The sequence below is a fragment of the Myxocyprinus asiaticus genome, chromosome 40 (assembly GCF_019703515.2).
Source record: "Myxocyprinus asiaticus isolate MX2 ecotype Aquarium Trade chromosome 40, UBuf_Myxa_2, whole genome shotgun sequence".
NCBI classification, from domain to species: Eukaryota; Metazoa; Chordata; class Actinopteri; order Cypriniformes; family Catostomidae; genus Myxocyprinus; species Myxocyprinus asiaticus.
The window spans coordinates 14,639,641-14,661,847 of NC_059383.1; the positions used below are offsets into that span (position 1 = coordinate 14,639,641).

Here is a 22,207-nt window from a genome sequence, read left to right on the forward strand (position 1 = left end):
TAAAAAAGTATTCGCTGATATCTTGTTATATACCTACCTCATTATAAAAATGAAATAATGATGCTGCCATCTTTCTATCATTATTTTAGTAACACTTTACAATTAGGTTGTATTTGTTAAAATTAGTAAATTAGGTAATTTATGAAAATACAATTGTTTGTTGTTTGTTAATGTTGGTTCATAATGCATTAACTTTTAATTTTCTGTTAGTATATGTTAAAATTAACATTAACAAAGATTAATAAATGCTGTAAAAGCATTGTTTATTGTTAGTTCATGTTAACTCATTTTGTTAACTGTTAATGAATGCAACCTTATTGTAAACAGGGTTGGGAGGGTTACTTTTGAAATGTATTCCACTACAGATTACAGAATACATGCTGTAAAATGTAATTTGTAATGTATTTCGTTAGATTACTCAAGGTCAGTAACGTATTCTAAATACTTTGGATTACTTCTTCAGCACTGGTAGATTTTTTCACTTGTTTTGACTATAAAAACTCTGCCAGTACAGTAAGACAAAATACACATGTTAAAAATACATTCTCTGAAAAACCTAAATATCTTATGCAGTGTTGTTTCTAAAACAAGATAAATCAAATTGATCTTGTTTTAAGGATTTTTAGATATTTTTACATGAAAACAATACAAAAATTATAATCAAGAATAAAATGTTTGCCCTAATATCAAAGGTCTTGCTAGAAAAAAAGAAATTATGATCCAACGTGATTTTTCTTGATAAAAAATATGATCGTGCCTGGTAACATGTGCATGTAAAATGGCTAGAAATAGCATTTTAGCTTAGCGTAAAGCTGACAATTTACACAAGGTTTATTTCTATTTCTTCTTCTCCAAACTTACTTCAAACTTACTTCTCTGTCTGCTCGTATGAATGTAACACATCATAAGAAAGTGTTTCACCGCTGTTCAAATGCACTTTGGATCATATCATTTATATGTATAAATGTTTTCCATCTGAAAGGACTAAATATTAAATGAAACAAATGACAATAAAATGCAAAGTAATCTCTTCAGTAATCAAATTACTTTTTGAATGTAACTGTATTCTAATTACCAATGATTTAAATTGTAACTGTAGTGGAATACAGTTACTTATATTCTGTATTTTAAATACGTATTCCCGTTACTTGTATTCTGTTACTCCCCAACCCTGATTGTAAAGTGTTACCATTATTATTATTATTATTATTATTATTAATTCATAGAAAATCTTAGTAAATATTGATCCATGACATTTAATATTTTGGCTTTCACCATTATTTATGTTTATCTTTCTTCGAAAAAAGTGTTTTAAAAAAAATTCAGGTGGGGAATTTTCTGAAATTTGTTTGATTTGACTTGCCAAACTGCGCTTGTGAATTCATTTAATGTGAATTTTCCTTGGCAAAATAACTCATCCATTGTGTGTGGAATTGAAGGCATGGAAGTGGCAGCCTACATGATAGATAAGGCCAGAAGTATCACAATCATTGGAAGCACTGAGCTTCCCTATCAGAAGACTCTAGGCCCGGAGATAGGAAAGGTCACCATGATGGTATGAGATAAGAGCTGAGGTCAATACAAATACATTTTATTCACATAAATTTCTGCATTGTTGTCCAAAAAATATTATAGTATGACTTTGGTTTGCTTCTACTTTGAGATGCTTGAAGAGAACGGAGTGACGTTCCACATGAATGATGCTATTGCTGAGGTTCAAGGCGAGAATAGGAGGGTAAACAAATTTTTCCTAAAAAAATAAATTAAATTAAATAATAATAATAAAAAAACATTTAAAAAAAAAAAAATGGGTGATTATGAATTCATTATGATCTGTTAGCAGAATATTTTTTTTTTTCACAGGTTAAGGCGGTGAAACTGAAGAGTGGTACCACTATTGAAACTGATGTGCTAATTGTTGGAATTGGTATGTTCAGAGAACATTGAATTCAATGCCTGACACCTCATTTGTCCTATACTGTCAAAATACTTTTATTAGCTCGCAAAATACACGTCACACCTTTTCCTTTATCACATTGTTGTTTCTCTGAAAGCTCTTTCAAAGTGCTTCTTATATAATTGGAACAACAATTTTGCTTCTAACTTATGCTGTCTTCTCTCCCCAATTTTGTAAAGGTGTTGTTCCCAATTCAGAGTTTTTGAAAGGTAGTCCCATAAGGATGGACTCTAAGAACTATGTCATTGTGGATAATGTAAGTGCTTGTGATCACCTTCTTTGTGCTCATACAATCACTTTACTCTTCCAAACTCTTTAATTGAGAACCTGTCTTACAGTACATGAGGACCAATATTACAGACGTCTACTGTGCAGGAGATCTAACCGCGTTTCCTCTTAAAATGGCAAGAGGCCAGAGAGTGAGCATCGGCCACTGGCAGATAGCGCAGACACATGGTAATCAGACCTTTCACTGTTGGACAGATACCTACAACATAACTATAACTCTAAATTTTGTAAGGAGTAGGGTTGCCACCCGTCCAGGATTTTCCAGGATCGTCCTGGTTTTTGGCCGTCTGTTCTGCACCTTAGTTTGTACAATGGTCATATTTTCACAACGCGTTCAGACTGAACCTTTGTTTTTAAGCACACTATGCAAGTAGGAGAATCAAATGCATTCATAAGAAAGTCTGATTAATTTTAATTAACCAGTTTGTTTGGATGATTGAGATACTATTTTTCACTTTTTTGTGAAGGGTACTTTTAACTTTAGCCTACATACTATAATGCTTTAATGTTCTGGAAAACATGTTCATAATGGCCAACACAAAAAAAAAAAAAAAAAAAAACAATTACTTAATTTTGTTAAAGATTACTCGATTAAATTTGATGGAAATTTTCAATGTAATTGAAATGTGTAAATCTTGAAATGCGTACTGTTAATCTTGAATGTTTATGTACATTTATTTGTTTTCCTTTGGTTTAAATGTATAAAAATGTTTTTTGAAACTTTATACATAACTTCATTTTTTCTACATACATATGTATACATTTTAAAGCATTTAAATGTTCAGTGTGAACTATAACCTCTTAGAAAACTGCTTAGACTTGCCAGAATAAGTAAATAATACTGTAAACCCTAAAGTTGTCATTACTGTAAAAATCAAGTTGTCTTAATTAATTATTACTTGAAATGTCAAGTTTTGGACTCATAACTCAAATATTTGAGTTCATTGAACTTATTTTTCTTAAAAATCTATAGACTTAAGATTTGAAGTGTTAATAACTCAAACTACTGAGTACAAAATTGAAGCTATGGGGAATACCCACAATCCCTTGCTGCTTGAATTATGTTTCCTTGGTCAGAGGGAACAGATTGGGGAATTTAAATAATTGTTATTAAGAATTCATAGATGTTTTAGCTCTTTTGTTGTTTTATTTATGCTTTGTTGCAAATAGTTGTTTGGTGTAATGTCACCATGATCAAGTTGGACTCTGGTCACACTAACTCAGTTTCTCTTTGTGCATGTGCAGCTGAAGTGCATATATGCATTTCTGTGAAGAATTATTTAATAACTGACCTAGGATCAGTTATTATCTTTATTTGAGCTGTGCTGTTGTGTTATCTAAAATTCAATTAAAATGTACAACAGTAGAAACAACAATATTTAAATTCAAATCTGATTTAAGTCTACTTGCATGTAGTTAGCTCAACTTAAATAGTTAAGTTCACTCTACTTGAAAACCAAGCTAGTTGAACTTAAATACACAAGTTTTGGGTGGGAGGTCACGTGACGCCATGCGAGCAGCAGAAGTGGGAGCGACAGCTCTGTGCACTTTGCTAGTTTTTTAATTATTTTCATGTTATAATCCGGTGAAATTCGATAGACCCAGTTACACATTTGCTCTTTGAGGTAAACATGGCAAAGAAGTCAAAATCCTCAGGCTCTGGAGACATTAAAAGACACTTACATGCTCAAGATGAAACCTCTGACGGGCCTGCAGACCGGGGACTCGATTTGGATGGCACGGCCGGGGAAATTCAGCGTCAACTGTCTAACATGTTTGTGATGCTGAAGAAGGTTGTTGCTGACTTGGAGGATCTCGCTGTAATATGTCGATCGATTACGGCGATGGAAACAAAATTCTCTGAGTTGGTTACAAGAGTGGCAGATGTTGAGAAACGGATACATTATCTGGAGTCATCGGAAAGGGAATTATCCGCTAATCTGCTCGTGACCAAAATAGACCTGGAAGGCATTTTGGAAAAACTGGAAGATTTCAAAAATAGGAGCCGAAGGAACAACGTACAGATTGTTGGAATTCCTGAGCATGAAGAAGGCAGAGATATGGTGAAATTCCTGGACGAGCTCTTCCCGGGTCTGCTCGACATAACAGGCCATAAACTGGAAATCGAGCGAGCTCACAGAGTCCCGACTCGCAGATCTGCTAAGGGAGACAGGCCCCGATCAATTCTCGCCAAATTTCTGAGATCATCCGATAAAGATCTCGTGTTGCGCCAGGCGAGGAGCAAAGGAAAGCTTTCTTGGAAGAATCACAATATTTTCTTGTTCCCGGAATTTGCGAATTCAACAAGAGAAACGCGATCGGTTCAAGGAATGCAAGAATCTCTTGCATCAATGGAAGATTGCTTTTGCACTGATGTTTCCGGCCAAGCTGAGAATAGACACCAAGGACGGTCGCAAAGTATTTTTATGCCCCAAACAAACAATGTCCTTCATAGAAACAATGGGTGAGTAAACCATTGGGTGTTTCTCATGTGAGTGGATTGACTCACTGTTCATTGACTCGACTCTCAGAGGAAGCTAGGTGCCATTTTTGTTTCTTTTTGCATTGGCTCTGCCTAGCGGCTGGAGTTTGTTTTGTGGAACAACACTTTTTTTCAAAGAAACTTTTGCATTGACGGAAGATCGCTTTTACACTGAAGTTCCCGGCCAGATTGAGAATGGACACTACGGATGACTGCAAAATATCTACATGCCCACACAAAGGATGTCTTTTATAAAGTTGATGGACTGAGTAAGTCATGGTGTATTTTTTTATTTTATTTTTTATTATGCGGCCTCCGAGTGAATTTGACTCTTGACCATCCGAGGAACCGGGACGCCTGTTTTGTTTCTTTTTGTGTTGGTACCGCCTAGCAGCTTGAGCTTGTTTTGTTGAATAACACTGCTTTGGGACAGTTGTGGATGAATCTGTTCATTCTTTGTGCTTATGCCTCCTGTTGTATGGAGTTTGTTTTGTGGAGTATTTTTGCGGGAGACTGGAATGATTATATCATCTGCTGCACTCATAAACAGCTAGCTCACGGAACACTTGTTTGTCTGTCCGAGGAAACTGAACGGCTTTATATCGGTTGGAATTTGTTTTGTGAAGGAACACACCTTCAAGACAGTTCTGTGAATGAATCTACACGTTTGCCTATTGGCTGGGGTATGTGTTACAAAGTATTTTTTGTTATGTAATGTGGCCTCACAAATTTGTGAGGCAAAATTGAGCAATCCAATGGCAAAGTTGTCGTGGGGGCTCTCGTAGGCATACATGGACCTTTTGAGTTTAGAGGGATTGACGCCGTTTGGCACTGTCGTGCGTGGGGTTAATGCGCATGTTTTTCTTTTTTTCTGTTTATTTGATTCTGGGGGAAGTTCGGGGTTTGATTGTTGCACTAATGGGGAATGTGGTCTGTATAATCTTACTTTTGACACACAATTTATTTGTTCTATTATATCAAAATGTCATATGTTAATATGAGTGGGTTATCTTTCTCCACATGGAATGTGAATGGGTTGGGGCACCCCATAAAAAGAAGGAAGGTTATTTCTTTTCTTAAGCGTAAGAAATGTGATATAGTGTTTCTTCAAGAAACTCATTTTTCCCTGCAGGAAGCTGAAAAATTTGGGAAGATATGGGGTGGACATGTTTTCTTTAGTGCTGGCTCAAGAAAGTGCAAGGGAGTCATTATATTGCTAAATAAACATCTACAATTCTACGAGTCATTATTGTTTTAGCAGAAATTCAGGGGCATAGGTTGATTTTAGCTAATATATATGCACCTAACGCTGATGACCAGGGCTTTTTTATAGATCTTGAAGGGATGTTGCTAGCTGCTGGCACCTCTCATGATATAATACTGGGAGGAGACTTTAATCTTTTGATGGACTCAGTCCTTGATCATAGTGAAGCAAAAGTGTGTAAGCCCCCTCGAGCAAGACTGGTGCTTCACAGGATGTGTAAAAATCTTGGTCTTGCAGATATTTGGTGACTTTTGAACCCATCTGGTAGGGACTATAAATTTTTTTCATCAGTGCATAAAATCTATTCTAGAATAGATTTTTTTAAATATATCTAAGTCCCTCATTTCATCTGTTGTGGATTCCTCAATTGGAAACATTTTAGTCTCAGATCACGCCCTGGTGAGTTTAGAGATGTTGCCACATCTCAATCCTGAGAAAAAGAAATCATATAGTTGCCGCTTTAATGTATCCCTTTTGCAAAATACTGATTTCCAACAAATGTTAAAGACTGAAATCAATGTTTATATGGAGACCAACTGGTCCTCAGTATCCTCTGTGGGCGTGGCTTGGGAGGCACTTAAGGCAGTTCTTAGGGGCTGGATCATACAGTATGCCTCATTCATCAAAAAATCCAAAGCACGAGAACTCGTGGAGTTGGAAGGGAATATTAAAAGTGCAGAGGCAGAGCTGAAGCACCGAATGTCGTCTGATGGCCTCAGGGAATTGACCCGATTGAAATACAGATATAATACTATTTTGTCACAGAAGGTGGAGTTTTTGGTTATTCAGGGCAAGACAGTCATACTTTGAGTCGGGGGACAAAGCAGGGAAGCTTTTGGCTAGATATATAAAACAGAGAGAGTCTTTTTCTACAATTCCCTCAGTGAAATCTGCTTGTGGTGAAATATTTACCTCGGCCATTGATATTAATAATACCTTTAAAAAGTTCTATCTTGATCTTTATAGTTCCACATCTTCATCTACTGATGAAGATATTAGAAAATTTGTGGAACCATTAGAACTCCCTAAACTGACGACTGAGCAAAAAAATTCTCTTGATTCTGAGATAACTTTGGAGGAGCTTGACGAGGTAATTAAGGCCTTACCTACAGGCAAGGCTCCAGGGCCAGATGGTTTTGCCACTGAGGTTTTTAGATCTTATGCTACAGAATTTTCTCCACATTTGTTAGAAGTTTATATGGAAGCATTAAAGAATGGAAAGCTTCCCCCAACCATGACACAAGCCCGGATCAGTCTGATTCTTAAAAAGGACAAAGATCCAAGCGAGTGTAAAAGTTACCGTCCAATTTCCCTGATCCAGCTAGATGTAAAAATGTTGTCCAAAATTTTGTCTAACCGATTAAGTAAAGTTATGACATCTCTTATACATATAGATCAGGTGGGGTTTATTCAAGGCCGTAGCTCCTCTGATAACATTAGTCGTTTCATCAATATCATGTGGTCAGTAGCGAATGATCAGTCTCCGGTCGCTGCCATCTCACTTGACGCCGAAAAGGCATTTGATATGGTAGAATGGGATTATTTTTTTAAGATTTTGGAAATGTATGGGTTCGGAAGTACATTTATTGGTTGGATTAAGTTACTTTATAGACAACTTGTAGCAGCAGTACAAACAAATGGACTAATTTCAGATTATTTTACTCTGAATAGGGACACTCGGCAGGGTTGCCCACTTTCCCCATTATTGTTCTGTCTTGCCCTGGAACCATTAGCAGCCGTGATAAGAAAGAAAGATGATTTTCCATGGGTGATTTTGGGAGGTGTGGCGCATAAGCTTCTGCTTTACGCAGATGATATTTTATTATTTGTCTCTGACCCTACTAGATCTATGCCTTGCCTCCACAGAATTATTAATTCCTTTTCCAGGTTTTCAGGATACAAAGTCAATTGGGCTAAATCCGAAGCTTTGGCTCTGACAGTGTACTGTCCAGTAGCGGCCTTCCAGCCGGGCGCCTTCTAGTGGCCCAAACAGGGCATTAAGTATTTGGGTACTTTATTCCCAGCAAATTTGTCTGATTTAGTTAGAGTTAATTTTGACCCTTTAATAAAAAGATTTTCGAGCGATGTGAACAGGTGGGCTTCATTACATTTATCGATGATTGGGAAGGTTAATGTTATTAAAATGAATTGTATTCCAAAATTCAACTACCTGCTAGTCACTCCCTATAGATGTCCACCTCTTTTATTTCAAGCAATTTGATAACAAAGCTAAGTCCTTCATTTGGAATGGTAAACATCCCAGACTACATTTCAACAAATTACATAGGCCGATGGACAAATGTGGGCTAGGCCTACCCAAGATTTTGTTTTATTATTATGCATTCAGTCTCAGGCATTTGGCTCATTGGTCACTTCCACCTGAAAAAGCCCCTCCCTGGTTTCGTATTGAACAAGAAGTCCTTGCCCTTATTTTGCCATTGCAAAGCCTTTCTATCAAACTAACCGGAGAAGCTAAGTTACACCCCGTTATCTCGCATTTGCACTCGGTATGGACAAAAGTGTCCAGAGTGTTTAATTCAGACATTTATTTGAATGCTGCCTTGAGCATATGGCTGAACCCAAAATTATGTATTGATAAGTCCCCTTCTGTTGGTCAGAGTGGATTGTGAGGGGGGTTAATTCACTCGGTGACCTATATGAGAATGGAGTGTTGAGATCCTTTGGTAATTTGGCTCAGCATATTGGGATTCCCAGATCTCAGTTTTTTAGGTATTTACAGTTGCGCCACCTGCTCTGTACTATTTTTGGGAGTAACATACACCCCCCCTAAAGCGGCAGATACTTTGGGAGAGGTGATTACTGCTTTTGGAAAAGGTCATGAGGAATCAGTGTATTACTCCCTGCTAGTTCAGAATGTAGGGGATGGAGCTTTAAGCTCTATCAAGAGATTATGGGAGAAAGATATTAATTTGGTATTGGAGGATGGAGTGTGGGCTGGGATTCTAAAAAACATCAAGTTTGTATCTAGAGATGCAAGGGTGCAACTTATACAATTCAAGATTCTACATAGATTCTAGACTGTATAGGCTTGGTCTTAAAGACACACCCACCTGCTGGCGTTGCCCAGACTCTGTGTCTTGGGTGATGGGGAGGTCATCAACGTAGGTGACAAATACATAAAAGATTGGGTCCTCACCAGTGCGATGACAGGCAGGAAGATTGTTTTAAGGGGTTGCAAGTCGGTGGGAGCACCCTCAATTTGGGAGTGGTGTGAGGAGATGGGAGAGGTGGCAGCCTTCGAAGAGGTAACGTGTAGAAGGCTGGGGATATGGGATTCTTTTAATGGGAAATGGGGTAGATATTTGATGTTTTTGGGTGACTCTCGGAGTTGTATGTTTATTATATGTGTATGTATGTGTGTGTATGTGAATATGTATGTATGTATATATGTATATACACTACCGGTCAAAAGATTTGAAACACTTACTCATTCTTTATTATAATTTTTTTCACATTTTAGAATAATAGTAAAGTCATCAAAACTATGGAATAACATAATTGAACTATGGGAATTATGTTGTGACTAAACAAAATCCAAAATAAATCAAAACTGTGTTATATTTTAGCATCTTCAAAGTAGTCACCCTTTGCCTAGAATTTGCAGACATGTACTCTTGACATTTTCTCAACCAACTTCTTGAGGTATCACCCTGGGATGCTTTTTAAACAGTATTGAAGGAGTTCCCATCTATGTTGGGCACTTATTGGCTGCTTTTCTTTATTATTTGGTCCAAGTCATCAATTTAAAAAAAAATTGTTTTAATTACATTTTAGTTTTATAATGAAATAAATTAATATGGTGGCACAATTATATTTTTGTCTACAAAACTAATTTCAAATATTTAAGCATACGCCTTTATATCAAAAGATTTTTAAGATCATGAGAAACATTTCAGTCAAGTGTTTCAAAACTTTTGACCGGTAGTGTATATATATATATATATATATATATATATATATATATATATATATATATATATATATATATATATATATATATATATGTGTGTGTGTGTATGTGTGTGTGTACATATATATATTTTATTATATATATAATTTTGTATTTTTTAATTCTCTGTATATGTGTGTACTTATGTAAGACACTGGGATGTTCGTTTGGGGTCGGATGTGGTTCTTGATTGGGGAGGTGTAGTAGTGGGAGTTAATGTTGATTCATTGTTTATATGTTTTGTTTTCCTTTGCTTTGAAAAATCAATAAAAATGTTAATCACAAAAAAAATAAATAAATAAAAATAAAATAAAATACACATGTTTTGGGAGACCCCATTACTTAATGGAGTTGAGGGAACGAGTTTACTCAATCAAATGAGTGCGGTGAACTTATTAAGGTTTTCAGTGATCTAAAACCGGAACACACACACACACAAATTACACTCAAATTTTGTTTTTACACATTTAAATTTCATAACAAAATTCCATCAAATTAAATTGATTAATCCTAAACAAAATAAAATAAAATAAATATTTTAAATAAGTTTTATTATTTTAATTTAGATGAAAATAACACATTTTGATGAAAATTTCTTATGAAATTTAATTTTAATTTTAAATTAAAATTCAAATTAAAAATTTTTTTTTTTTTGAGTGTTCTGATGTTTTGTTTGATTGAATTATTTACTATGTATGCAATAATTTCCATATCAAACAATCATTAATAATATGTTCTCAATATCACATTCTCACAGGAAAATGTCACTCTAGTGAATTTTATGCTGCACCACCAAAATGTCACTCTGGTACCAAAAAGTCACTCTGGTGCTGTAATTTTAACATCGTGCCATGTTTTTTAACTATCACTCTGGTGTCGTATTGTAAACATTTCTCTGGTGCCATATTTTAAAAGTCACTCTGGTGCCGTATTCAACTTGTTTAGGAGGATTCCATTACATTCCCAAGGCTCAAATAAATAAATAAATAAATAAATAAATAATGAATAAAAATTCTATATCATTTACTCATTACTTTATCATTTCATTTTTCATTTAAACATCCAAAACTTGCCACCTCAAAAAGCATTCCGACAGGTTTGACGTATGTGAATCCTACAAACTGAGGAGAAAATTATGTTTTTGTGGTGCCGATTAAAATGACTAAATGGTTTTTGGTGTGGTAGATTCCATTACAATATTTGCCTTATAGGAAGGATTGCCGCCTTCAACATGCTGGGTAGGGAGGTGGAACTCAACACAGTGCCATTTTATTGGACCGTCCTGCTGGGGAGAACCATTCGATATGCTGGTGCGGCCAACTGAAAGTCTTCCTTGCATATCTGCACAAGATATCACTAGACAGTAAAATTCTAGCATTTAAATGTAATTGTACATGTAAAATGTAACTGTGTCCTCCATCTCCATAATGTGCAGGGTATGGGGAGGGATACACTGAGATGGTGCTGAAAGGGAAATTTGAGAACATGAAGTTTTTGGCACTTTACCTCAAGTAAGAAGCTGTAACATCTCAGGGAGCGGTTAGTTTTCATACCTGTTTTCTCTATGAAAAATGAAATACTGATAATGTACTGCTCTTCAACCACAGGCATGATGAGGTAGTGGCTGCAGCAGGGTTGAACGTGGAGCCTGCTGTCTCAGTGGTGGCAGAAAGGTTGGCAGAAGGAAGAGTGATTACAAAGGCAGAAGCAATGTGAGTGAGCCAAAGAAACTTGTATAATACAGTACGGTAAATATAAATTAAAAAATTGAGGCAACATGTGCACTAAGCAGTTTTTGATTATGTATTATTGGCTCTTATTTGTCTTCCTAAACAACCGATACAACAGTAGTCTTGGGCTTTATACTGCCACCTATCTGTGTGGATGCAGCATCACGCAAAAGCAGAAGATTTCAAACAGCTATGCCATTGTAGGGATATATTGTAGAATTGAATTGTAGAAATACCTAATGCTATAACTGCATAACAATATTGCATACTGCCTACAATTTGAAAGAGTACACATTAATCAATAATGAACATTTTATACTGTAGTAAGTGACATTGATGTCACATGACCACATCAAGTTGCCTTTTTATTCAGCTAAATAAATGCAATCTTTTTTTGTTGAGTAATTGTTGGCGGCCTGATCAAATAATTTGTCAAGAAAGAGATCATGGTTCATTCATCTCACAGGAAATGGAAAGTCCAGTCAGTGTGACCTGTTGTATACTACACATTTTGTCAAATGTAGTAGGATCCAGGTATTCTACATGTACAGATGCACACTATACAGACTATATACTGCTGAGTTTATGTGAGTTTGCATCATATCTAGTTGTAAAAGTAAAACTTTTTTGATGTTAAAAAATTACTTGGTGTACAATTAAAGTGGTTGAGCATTAGAAGCTAAAAAGGTCTGCATACTATTTATGTCAAAGCGCCAATGTATTGTTCATGTTTTTTTACTGAGGTTTTCTTTCTTCTGTAGGTCAGATGACCTCAGCTGGCTGAAGCTGCAGCCCCTGTGACCACTAACAACAGTATGAATTCAGAATCATCTTCATTCAGCCATTCTGTCCACAGTCCATCCCATCCAGTTGGGCCTTTACTCAAAGGCCTCATACTCAGATAATTGTCTTTTTTCAAACGTTGATAGAGGCCAGTACATTACAGTATGTCTTATCAAAGCTTTGTACACAGTACACAGTTTGCCATTTTTATACTCTTATTCAGAAAGAAGACCCATTACCCACATGCAAGTAGAAAAGCTTTTATTCTGTTTTTGTATTCTTGTCCAACTCTGCTGAATGTTTTCTGAGCTCCTAATGAAGACTTTGTTACTTGTGCCAATTGAACATCTGCTTAAGCTTGGAGTCATGAGTTCCATTTTTCTCAAAATGATTATGAAGATTCCCACATAATTTTTGAAAACTTATAATTATTTTAATCAACATAATTTATTAAGCATATTAATCAAATGGTACTAAGGCAAAAGTTGTGACTGACATACAGTATTTTACCATCTCCAAATAAAAAAGCCTTTTCTGACTAGTAGGAGGCATCTTCTCTGAAAACACATTTAAAGACCTCCTGAAATCAAAATGGAAGTTTTGTGGATTTTTAGTCCATGTGTGTTAGCTTTAGGCCATCTATGCTAGTGTACTCCTAAAAGTTGACAAAATAAACCTTTAAATTTGCAGTCTTTTCATTTCGCTTTGGTGTGCACCAAAAATGCCAGACTGATCGCACTGTTAATTCTGTGACAGGAGATTGTTAGTTCTGCTGATGAAATTGGTCTGCTCTTACCAAAATTCAAACCACTGTCCCCAGTGGCTGAAGCTGGAAGCATTGTTGAGGTTGAATGTCCACAGAATGGCACAAAAAGCGGTTGTATTTTTAGTTGTAAATGATGTAATGCAGTTAACAGAAATGCACATTTTATTTACCCTACTCCCTGACCCAAACCCCAACCCTAAACCTAACCGTCAGTGGAGTAAATGTTTTTTAATTTAGAGCAAAAAAGCAACCGCCAAATCATGCTTACCATTGTTTATGGAATGCTCTTGCTTTCTTATTTCCGTGAGAACAGAATGTGTGTCTCAGAGATAGCACACACAACACGCTATCAGTAGCATTACAGGGAAAGGTAAACATGTTTTAATTGATGTGAAAATGTCTGATAGGGGATGGCGCATGTCAGTAATTTGGCAGAACGGAGCTGATCATGATTTGTGGCTGTGAGGTCAAATATAGGCTTTTGGCATTTTAAAAAAGGGACTTTCTTTTTCAACAGGAAATATGTCAACACAGGAAAGAAAGCAGGGCTTGTCAAGCAATTTTATGGGGTCTTTAAAAATGAGCTTGTTAGAGATGATTAATTCGTAAACAATGTAAAGTTTGTATTTACTCAATGTTTAGACAGAAAATAGAGTTATAAGTATAATAGAGTTAATGAGAATGTACAGTCACTCTGGAATACAGTGTGCTTGATGTACCTAGGGGGCGTAGATGGCCATCAGGCTGTGAAATGGAGCATGTGTAGTGGAAAAATCAACAATTACTGACTGAACATACAATCACAGCGCTAAAGAGGATTAGATGAACACTGACCGATGAATGGAAGGGGATGCTGAATGTGACTGGTCACAAAAGGGGGAGCACATATAATAGAGCTGGAAAAACATATTACAAAAGGGCAAAATACAAAAGAAATGCTGCGCTTCTCTCTTGTATCGCCTCTTGTTATCTCTCTTTTGCCACACAACCCAGTTTTCTCTCCCATATCCTCATATTTCACTTCTCCTGTCCTCATCAGCAAGAATGTTTGTAGAGAAATATGGGTCATATACAACAGTCCAAATCGGGAGGTGATACAGTATGTGGGCCAAGAACTAGAGCTCAAATTTTGAAGCAGTAACTGCAGAAACTGAACTGTGAAGGATCCCTTTATCAAGTTGGTATGGAAAGAGATGGTAATGATCTTTTCATTTTTCTTTTCATAAGCAAATAACTTTTTACCTACTAAGTTTTTATTAAATTACTTCCATTCCTTCAGCTGGACATTGTGGATCACTGTTCCTCCTCAATAATAGCAATAAAATGTGTACAAATAATGCAGAAAGTCCACTAACACTTAACTAATTGAATGACTGTAGAAAATGTCCTACAGTCATTCAATTAGTTAAGTGTTAGTGGACTTTGTGCATAATTTTTACACATTTTATTGCTATTATTGAGGAGGAACAGTGATCTACAAAATCATCCAGCAAAGCAAGTTCATGATCTGGACTGGTTAGGCAGTTTTAGTCACTGTGACTCATTCATGGTTCATTGTCTTATTTTGTACTGAGTTTAAAATAAAGCACACATTTGTGATGCTTCATAGTTCATTGTCTTATTTTGTACTGAATTTAAAATAAAGCACACGTTTGTCATGCTCACAAGCATCTGTAATTCTTAAAGATCATTAAATTAGTTACATTTTACTGGTTAAGATGTTGATGCTAATGAAAATGCAAAAAATGTGAGCAATCGGAACTTTTAACACAAGCTATGTCCCAAATGACACACTATACACTATACACTTACAGAATACACAATGCACTGTAGAGTATGAATTTTAAAAGTGCAGTATCATCCCAAATGTTACATTTAAGGGTTTTTTACTACACGGAAGCATTTGCTGTTTAACTGCTGATGGAATTGACATTTCAAACAATGCAATGTGTTGCCACTAGCTTTAGCGCATTAGCCAACCTCAGTTTAACACTTGTTTCTCACACAATGTACAAATTCACACAGCAAGGTGTGATGGTAAACCATTAAACTCACATTTGTCTTCAGTGAAGTTTTGGTAGTTGCATTGCAGCCAGGTAACTCCACCCCTTCCGCTACATACGGCAAGCCACGAGTGCTGATCCGTTGAAGTGTCCAACATTCACATTCCGTTTTGATGGTTGAAGAAGTGCATCATCCAGGTACATTTCCATAGTACATTTCTTTTTGTTGCATTTTCAGTGTAAACATACTACTCTCACTACTTACACTACAAAATGCCGTAGAATAATGCAAAAGTGTGCAGTTTGGGACACACCAATTTTTTTTTATACAAGAATTTGAAAAATATTAAATTTATTCTACAAAGTCAATTACAGGGAGCTACAGATGCATTGAATTTCAAAACCTAAGTAAAGAAATACACTTGGTTCTTATGCAAGATAAATCATGACCTCTGTTTTGCCTTAATTGAAATTAGACTTCAGGTATGTCCCAAACTGCACAATTCTGCACTATTTTACGTCAGATTGTAGTATAAGTAGTCAAGTAGTATGTTAACACTGGAAATGCAACAAAATAAGTGTACTATGAGTACTCGGATGATGCACTTCTTCAACCGTCAAACAGAATGTGGAATGTTGGACACTTCAGCGCATCAGCACTCGTGACTTGCTGTACAAAGCAGAAGGGGCGGAGTTACTTGGCTGCATTGCTGGTCTGACAAAACTATTTTAATTAATGGAGAACGTAGCAACTAGCGAAACTGAAGACAGCACCTTTTAAATGTACATTGAATGCTTTTTCATCACCCCTCGCTGTGTGAATTTGTACGTTGTTTGAGATACAAGTGTTCAACTGAGGTTGGTTAACGGGTTAAAGCTAGAGGCAACACATCGCATCATTTGAAATGTCACTTCCGTCAGCTGTTAAATGGCAAATGCTTCCGTGCAGTAAAAAAACGTTAAGTGTTCCATTTGGGATGATCAGTAGCGGATTTAGGCATGGGCAACATGTGCAGTTGCCCAGGGCGGCATCTTGCGGGTGGCGGCACAAGGCACCCACACAGACACCACCCCCGGTCAACAACTTTGGGGGCGTGTTGAAGCAGGTTTCGCCCAAGGCATCATACAACATGTATTTTTTAATACTGTGACTAAATCAGACCACAAAACAACACAAAAACATTTGTAACTTCTGAATGAGAGATGTTTGCGTTGATGTACTGGTGGGCGTGTGTAGTCACCGGTCACACATCAGACTCACCGGTGTCCGTGGATGAATCGTGGATAAAATATCTTTATATGTCCGCAAAAGTTTATTTTGGTAATATTTGTGCTGTCTTCAGACCTGTATGAACTTTTCCTGGGACTTGGCATGGATCAAAAGCAATTTTTTATGTTTTTCCATTCACCACATTTGTTTCCTCCCACTGATGGTCACAAATATGGCGGCTGCGGGGAAAAGTGACGTCACTGAAACAGGTCAATATGGTGAGTGCATAGCGTAGTGTGTCATTTAGGACACAGCTATTGAGATCTCAAAATCTCGAATGTTTGTAAAAAAAAAAAAAAAAAAAACGATAGGTTAGGGTTAGGGTTTCGATAATGATCAACAACAATTACATCTAAAAACGCAGTGTTCCCATTGAGAAATAAGATCAAGACAAATTCCTGGAGTCCTTCATAAGATGGTAAACATGCTTCTTGTACTAAGAGATGACAGCGATGCTCAGTAAATTCAGTGGAGTACTGACTGCATCAGTGGAGAACTTTGATATGGTTGACTAGCTTTTTGCTAAAAGAATATAGAAATGTGAACTGAAATGGCAATGATGGATCAGCAAACGGATCGACATGTACGTACAGTAGCACTCCATGTGATGGTACCATTCCTGGAAAACTGAATGCTCATTGTTCAGTAAAAATGCAATCAACTATCTCTTATAGTGCGGTAAGTCATCCTGTTATACAGACTAATACAGGTCTCTGCCTTAAAACCCTTCAAAACTTTATCAGTCCAGGAATATAACTACTAACACTAGAAAAACACTGTTAAAATTTAGGTTCTGCACTTGATAATAGATTCAGTATGCAGTGTGAAAACATTCCTCATTCAAAAACACCAGGCTTGTTTCATGCATTTAATTTAGAGGAACTAATGTTTTGTAGAAAAACCTGTCTTGATGCCATATAACGTTTATGGCGGTTGGCTCTATATACCTCCAACCGTTGGGCCTCTGCAACAGGATCCTCGAGAACTCCTTCCCACCTCAAGCTATCCTGTCCTTGGTTGGTCTCGTCTGATTTGTCTTCCACTGTTGGAGCTGGGGCTTCTTCTGAGATGACCTTGGGATTTTGGGATTTACAGTTCTTTTGATCTTTTGCTTTGGCACGGCCTTTGTTCTGAACATCACTCATCTCTTCATTGGTCCACTGTTCCATCTGGTGTTTCTCTAGAGAGAGGTCAAACAGTTGGATGGATTAAAAGTTAATCTCCAGCACAAAGAAGCTATAGAAGTTTTAACATATCATAATGGCACACTGCGTCAAACACCATTATTTTTTTTATATGATCTGAGACTGTCAGAATTAACAGGTGGTGGACTACAGATTCAGTTTATGAAATTTACTATGACATGAAAACTGTCAATGTTTTTGAAGCTTTATGTGAACCTGAATTCCTGTTAAGATGATTCAAGCTATTTTAAATGGAACATTATACTGCCAAATACAATATCTTGGCAGTGTTGAGGTTGAATCAGGAAAATTGGGCCACTTACTAAGACACCTACAAAAAATAGTGAATTTCACCTAGTGAATTTTTGTTCACCTTGCGGTTCAGGGCTTCTGTACATAAACAAAATAAGAAAGTTATTTTCAGAACATTCCATGGTCCATATTAGATACAGTACAGAAGTATGTTCATTCTCAGTTTTGTTAACATCCATTAAAAAACAGTCAAATGTCTATTCATAATAATGTTATAAATTTTAAAGATAAATGACATTTAAGGACTTGGCTTTCTAGTTTGGGGATTTCATCCTTATAGATATGGTATTGTCAGCCAGCATGTAATCACTGTCATGTCAACTCCGTATTTTAATAGTTTCAAGCAAAGCATGCCCTTTCTTTTTTTTTTTTTAAAGTGCATTAGGGAAGCAATATACACAAATGCGCACCTGAATCCTTTGATTGGTTAATTCCACTGCTCGATTTCTTTTTCTGTTTCCTCTTTTTCTTGCTCACTTTCGCTGTGGCACCAGTCAAAGGTGGGACATGAAACCCCTTTTTCATTGAAATCTCCTCGCGCATATTTGTCGCTTGGAAAGCACTTTTAATCCATCTGTCTCTGAAAGTTGCCATTATACACGGCTTTAAATGTAATCTGCCACATGATTCTGCAGACTGGATTTCCCAAGTGAGTAGTTAATTTACATCCACCAGACCACAACCAAGTCCATCGCATTTTGCGGTAACGTTCAATCCAACTCTTATTATTTTTTACTAAATAAAGGTTAAAATAGCAATTGTTAAGTTGTTATAATTAAAATATAATTTTAACACTAAATAACTATCCTATAGCTATCATCGATTAGTGCGAGAAACACTGAATGGTTTGATGACGCTTCTCCATGGAAACAGAACTCCTCCCATGTTCCCAACAGATTTAAACAAAGAGCAATGATGAAACAGTCTGGCTTTCACACATTTCTGAGTGAACCTGTGACATTTATGTACTTTTAGAGCAAAATAAAAGAGGGAGGGGCAATTTTAACATTAGTACAAACTGCGAATGGATGAGTATTGTAACCTGATCACTCACCTTCTCCATCTCTGCAAAAAGTAATGTATAACAATAATTTCCAAGGGTTCTATACTATATATAGTACAGAAAAATGTGTGTTTGTGTGTGTGTGTGTGTGTGTGTGTGTGTGTGTGTGTGTGTGTGTGTGTGTGTGTGTGTGTGTGTAGGTAGCCGTAGGTAATAACAGCAGTACTAATTTAGGGCCATATAGCGCGATTGAGAGTGTGATATTGCAAGGGTTGGGGAGTAACGGAATACATGTAATGGGAATACGTATTTAAAATACAAAATATAAGTAACTGTATTCCACTACAGTTACAATTTAAATCATTGGTAATTAGAATACAGTTACATTCAAAAAGTATTTTGATTACTGAAGAGATTACTTTGCATTTTATTGTCATTTGTTTCATTTAATATTTAGTCCTTTCAGATGGAAAACATTAATACATATAAATGATGTGATCCAAAGTGCATTTGAACAGCGGTGAAACACTTTCTTATGATGTGTTACATTCATACGAGCAGACAGAGAAGTAAGTTTGAAGTTAGTTTGGAGCAGAAGAAATAGAAATAAACCTTGTGTAAATTGTCAGCTTTACGCTAAGCTAAAATGCTATTTCTAGCCATTTTACATGCACATGTTACCAGGCACCATCATATTTTTTTATCAAGAAAATTCACGTTGGATCATAATTTCTTTTTTCTTGTAAGACCTTTGATATTAGGGCAAAAATCGTATTCTTGATTATATTTTTTGAATTGGTTTCCTGTAAAAATATCTAAAAATCATTAAAACAAGATCAATTTGATTTATCTTGTTTTAGAAACAACACTGCATAAGATATTTAGGTTTTTCAGAGAAAGTATTTTTAACATGTGTATTTTGTCTTACTGTACTGGCAGAGTTTTTATAGTCAAAACAAGTGAAAAAATCTACCAGTGCTGAAGAAGTAATCCAAAGTATTTAGAATACGTTACTGACCTTGAGTAATCTAACGGAATACATTACAAATTACATTTCACAGCATGTATTCTGTAATCTGTAGTGGAACACATTTCAAAAGTAACCCTGCCCAACCCTGTATATACAGGTGCATCTCAATAAATTAGAATGTCGTGGAAAAGTTCATTTATTTCAGTAATTCAACTCAAATTGTGAAACTCGTGTATTAAATAAATTCAATGCACACAGACTGAAGTAGTTTAAGTCTTTGGTTCTTTTAATTGTGATGATTTTGGCTCACATTTAACAAAAACCCACCAATTCACTATCTCAAAATTAGAATATGGTGACATGCCAATCAGCTAATCAACTCAAAACACCTGCAAAGGTTTCCTGAGCCTTCAAAATGGTCTCTCAGTTTGGTTCACTAGGCTGCACAATCATGAGGAAGACTGCTGATCTGACAGTTGTCCAGAAGACAGTCATTGAAAATTGTCTTCTGGACAACTGGTCTTTTTCACGACATTCTAATTTATTGAGATGCATCTGTATATTCATACCAGTCAAGCTGAATGACTTGTGTCCATCTGATTAAAACGTGTGGACATTCAGTTGATAGTTGTATGCATTAGCCACTACATGGTCTGTGAATTACATCTAGCGAACACATTTGTAAACTTATCTTGATGATTTCATTTCAATTGTCCCAGTATCTTCCCATAACAGCATGAAACATATGACTAACATCACAAAATGAAGAAAAACATAAATAAAAGAAAAGAGTTATGCACTTTAAATAACTCAAAATAATTTTTCTGAATGGCTGATGACATATATCTTCAATTAAAAGTCACATGACATAAAAGGTTGGACAATAAATCAAGTGACACACAAAAAACCACCACTATCGGTGTTAAAATGACACATTTACCAGAAATTAATAAATGTTAGTGAGAGAATGTAATACTAAACAATTAATTGTTGGGGGGGGGGGGGGGGATTTAAATCCAATGATTTAGCACTTAGTTTGGTCAAAGATGATTGATATTAAAGACTGTTTAGCCAAACACCAACCACTTGTATTAAAATGAATGAGAGAAATTGGAACTCCCAAAATGGCTGATGCAGACAAAAAAGTCCCGCCTTACAGGTAAAAGAGCCAGTCACCTTTTAGATACAGACATCGCCTGTCAGTCAATTCGAGAACGCGTATGCGCATTGTTGTCTGATTTTACTACTGATTTGAAATATGTTCTTTGATCACAAGGGTGTCACTTTGTTTTAAAAAGTGGTGGGGACAGTATAGGGGGGTTACGTCACTAAGTGGCGATACTCGTTAAAGGTACGTGAAGTGCTTTGACGAGCATGGTTTGATTTGGCGTTTTGATGTATTTCCTAATGAAACACGAAGTGGGGGCGGGACATGTCGAACGACTCGTCCTACTTTCAAAAATAGCCAATAGGCTTTAGTTTACAGACACCCTTACCCTATTCCCTTTGAAGACAATTACCCTCCACTGTGAGAGTTTCAGATGGCTGAAAGGTGATAACGGTCTGTCAGAACTCACTTTTTAAGTGATTATTATTGGAAAATCTGTTTGGAACAACCCTACAGTATGGATTGAGTTCCCTTCAAAGTGCTCTGCAAAGGCATTATCAGTGCCAGTTAGAACACAGCCGGGCACACTGAAAAGATGTAGGGGGAGGGTCCCTTTTAGTTCTAGAAAGCATTTGATTGGACAATGTTTCTGAACCTCTATGTGACATCATGGGTATTGCTGCATCTGTTTAGCCTGAAAAGAGAGATGGCAGATTTTAATTGCTTATAACTTCTGAAAATGAATTTTGTCAGTGTTTAGAAGTACACTAGCATAAAGATGACCTTAAAGCCTGTAGATATGGATTAAAATCAGCAAAACTTTAATTTTGATTTCATGGGGCCTTTAATATTAATTTGGTTATGTGCAGACAATGTCAAATAATCTTTTGCTGTTTTGATAAATAGTAATCCTTGATGACCAATTTTAAGCACTCCAACTGGGATTTTGTAAGTCAGTGGATAAATACATGGATCAGTAAGAGCTTAGCCTGAATGACTGATTGGTCTCATGGTGAAATTTGCACCTCAAGTACAAAGAGTTTTCAGGTTCTTATCTGACCTAATTTAACTTTTTAATTTAAAAAACAAAGGTTGCATCTGTTCGTCTGTGTATGTA

General features: G+C 36.2%; 2 protein-coding genes across 4 annotated transcripts in view; one reads left to right on the forward strand and one right to left on the reverse strand.

Annotated features, from left to right (window-relative positions):
* The window catches only part of aifm5 (apoptosis inducing factor mitochondria associated 5), a 37,308-nt gene that overhangs the window by 13,264 nt on the left and 1,837 nt on the right, over positions 1-22,207 (forward strand). For 2 of the 3 annotated variants that reach the window (XM_051681024.1, XM_051681025.1), the window contains exons 11-19: positions 1,440-1,555; positions 1,664-1,735; positions 1,864-1,927; positions 2,137-2,213; positions 2,296-2,413; positions 11,173-11,271; positions 11,397-11,472; positions 11,569-11,673; positions 12,453-14,436. In XM_051681024.1, the coding sequence (XP_051536984.1) occupies positions 1,440-1,555; positions 1,664-1,735; positions 1,864-1,927; positions 2,137-2,213; positions 2,296-2,413; positions 11,173-11,271; positions 11,397-11,472; positions 11,569-11,673; positions 12,453-12,492 (767 nt within the window). In that variant the 3' untranslated portion in view covers positions 12,493-14,436. The remainder of the gene's footprint in view (positions 1-1,439; positions 1,556-1,663; positions 1,736-1,863; positions 1,928-2,136; positions 2,214-2,295; positions 2,414-11,172; positions 11,272-11,396; positions 11,473-11,568; positions 11,674-12,452; positions 14,437-22,207) is intronic. The other variant, XM_051681026.1, reaches the window with a different exon arrangement.
* Positions 17,374-18,737, reverse strand: LOC127430516 (protein LIAT1-like). The gene is made up of 2 exons (XM_051680346.1): positions 18,420-18,737; positions 17,374-17,693 (listed from the first exon to the last, which is right to left on the reverse strand). Exons 1-2 carry the CDS (start codon positions 18,601-18,603, stop codon positions 17,374-17,376), a joined length of 504 nt encoding a protein of 167 aa, XP_051536306.1. The 5' UTR covers positions 18,604-18,737.

Bases quoted from the DNA above. Each gene is read 5' to 3' on its own strand.
- LOC127430516 (XM_051680346.1), bottom strand. From the start codon at position 18,603: ATGGCAACTTTCAGAGACAGATGGATTAAAAGTGCTTTCCAAGCGACA. The intron at 17,694-18,419 runs GTGCGCATTTGT...ACCTCTCTCTAG, and splicing joins TAACCAATCAAAGGATTCAG to AGAAACACCAGATGGAACAG.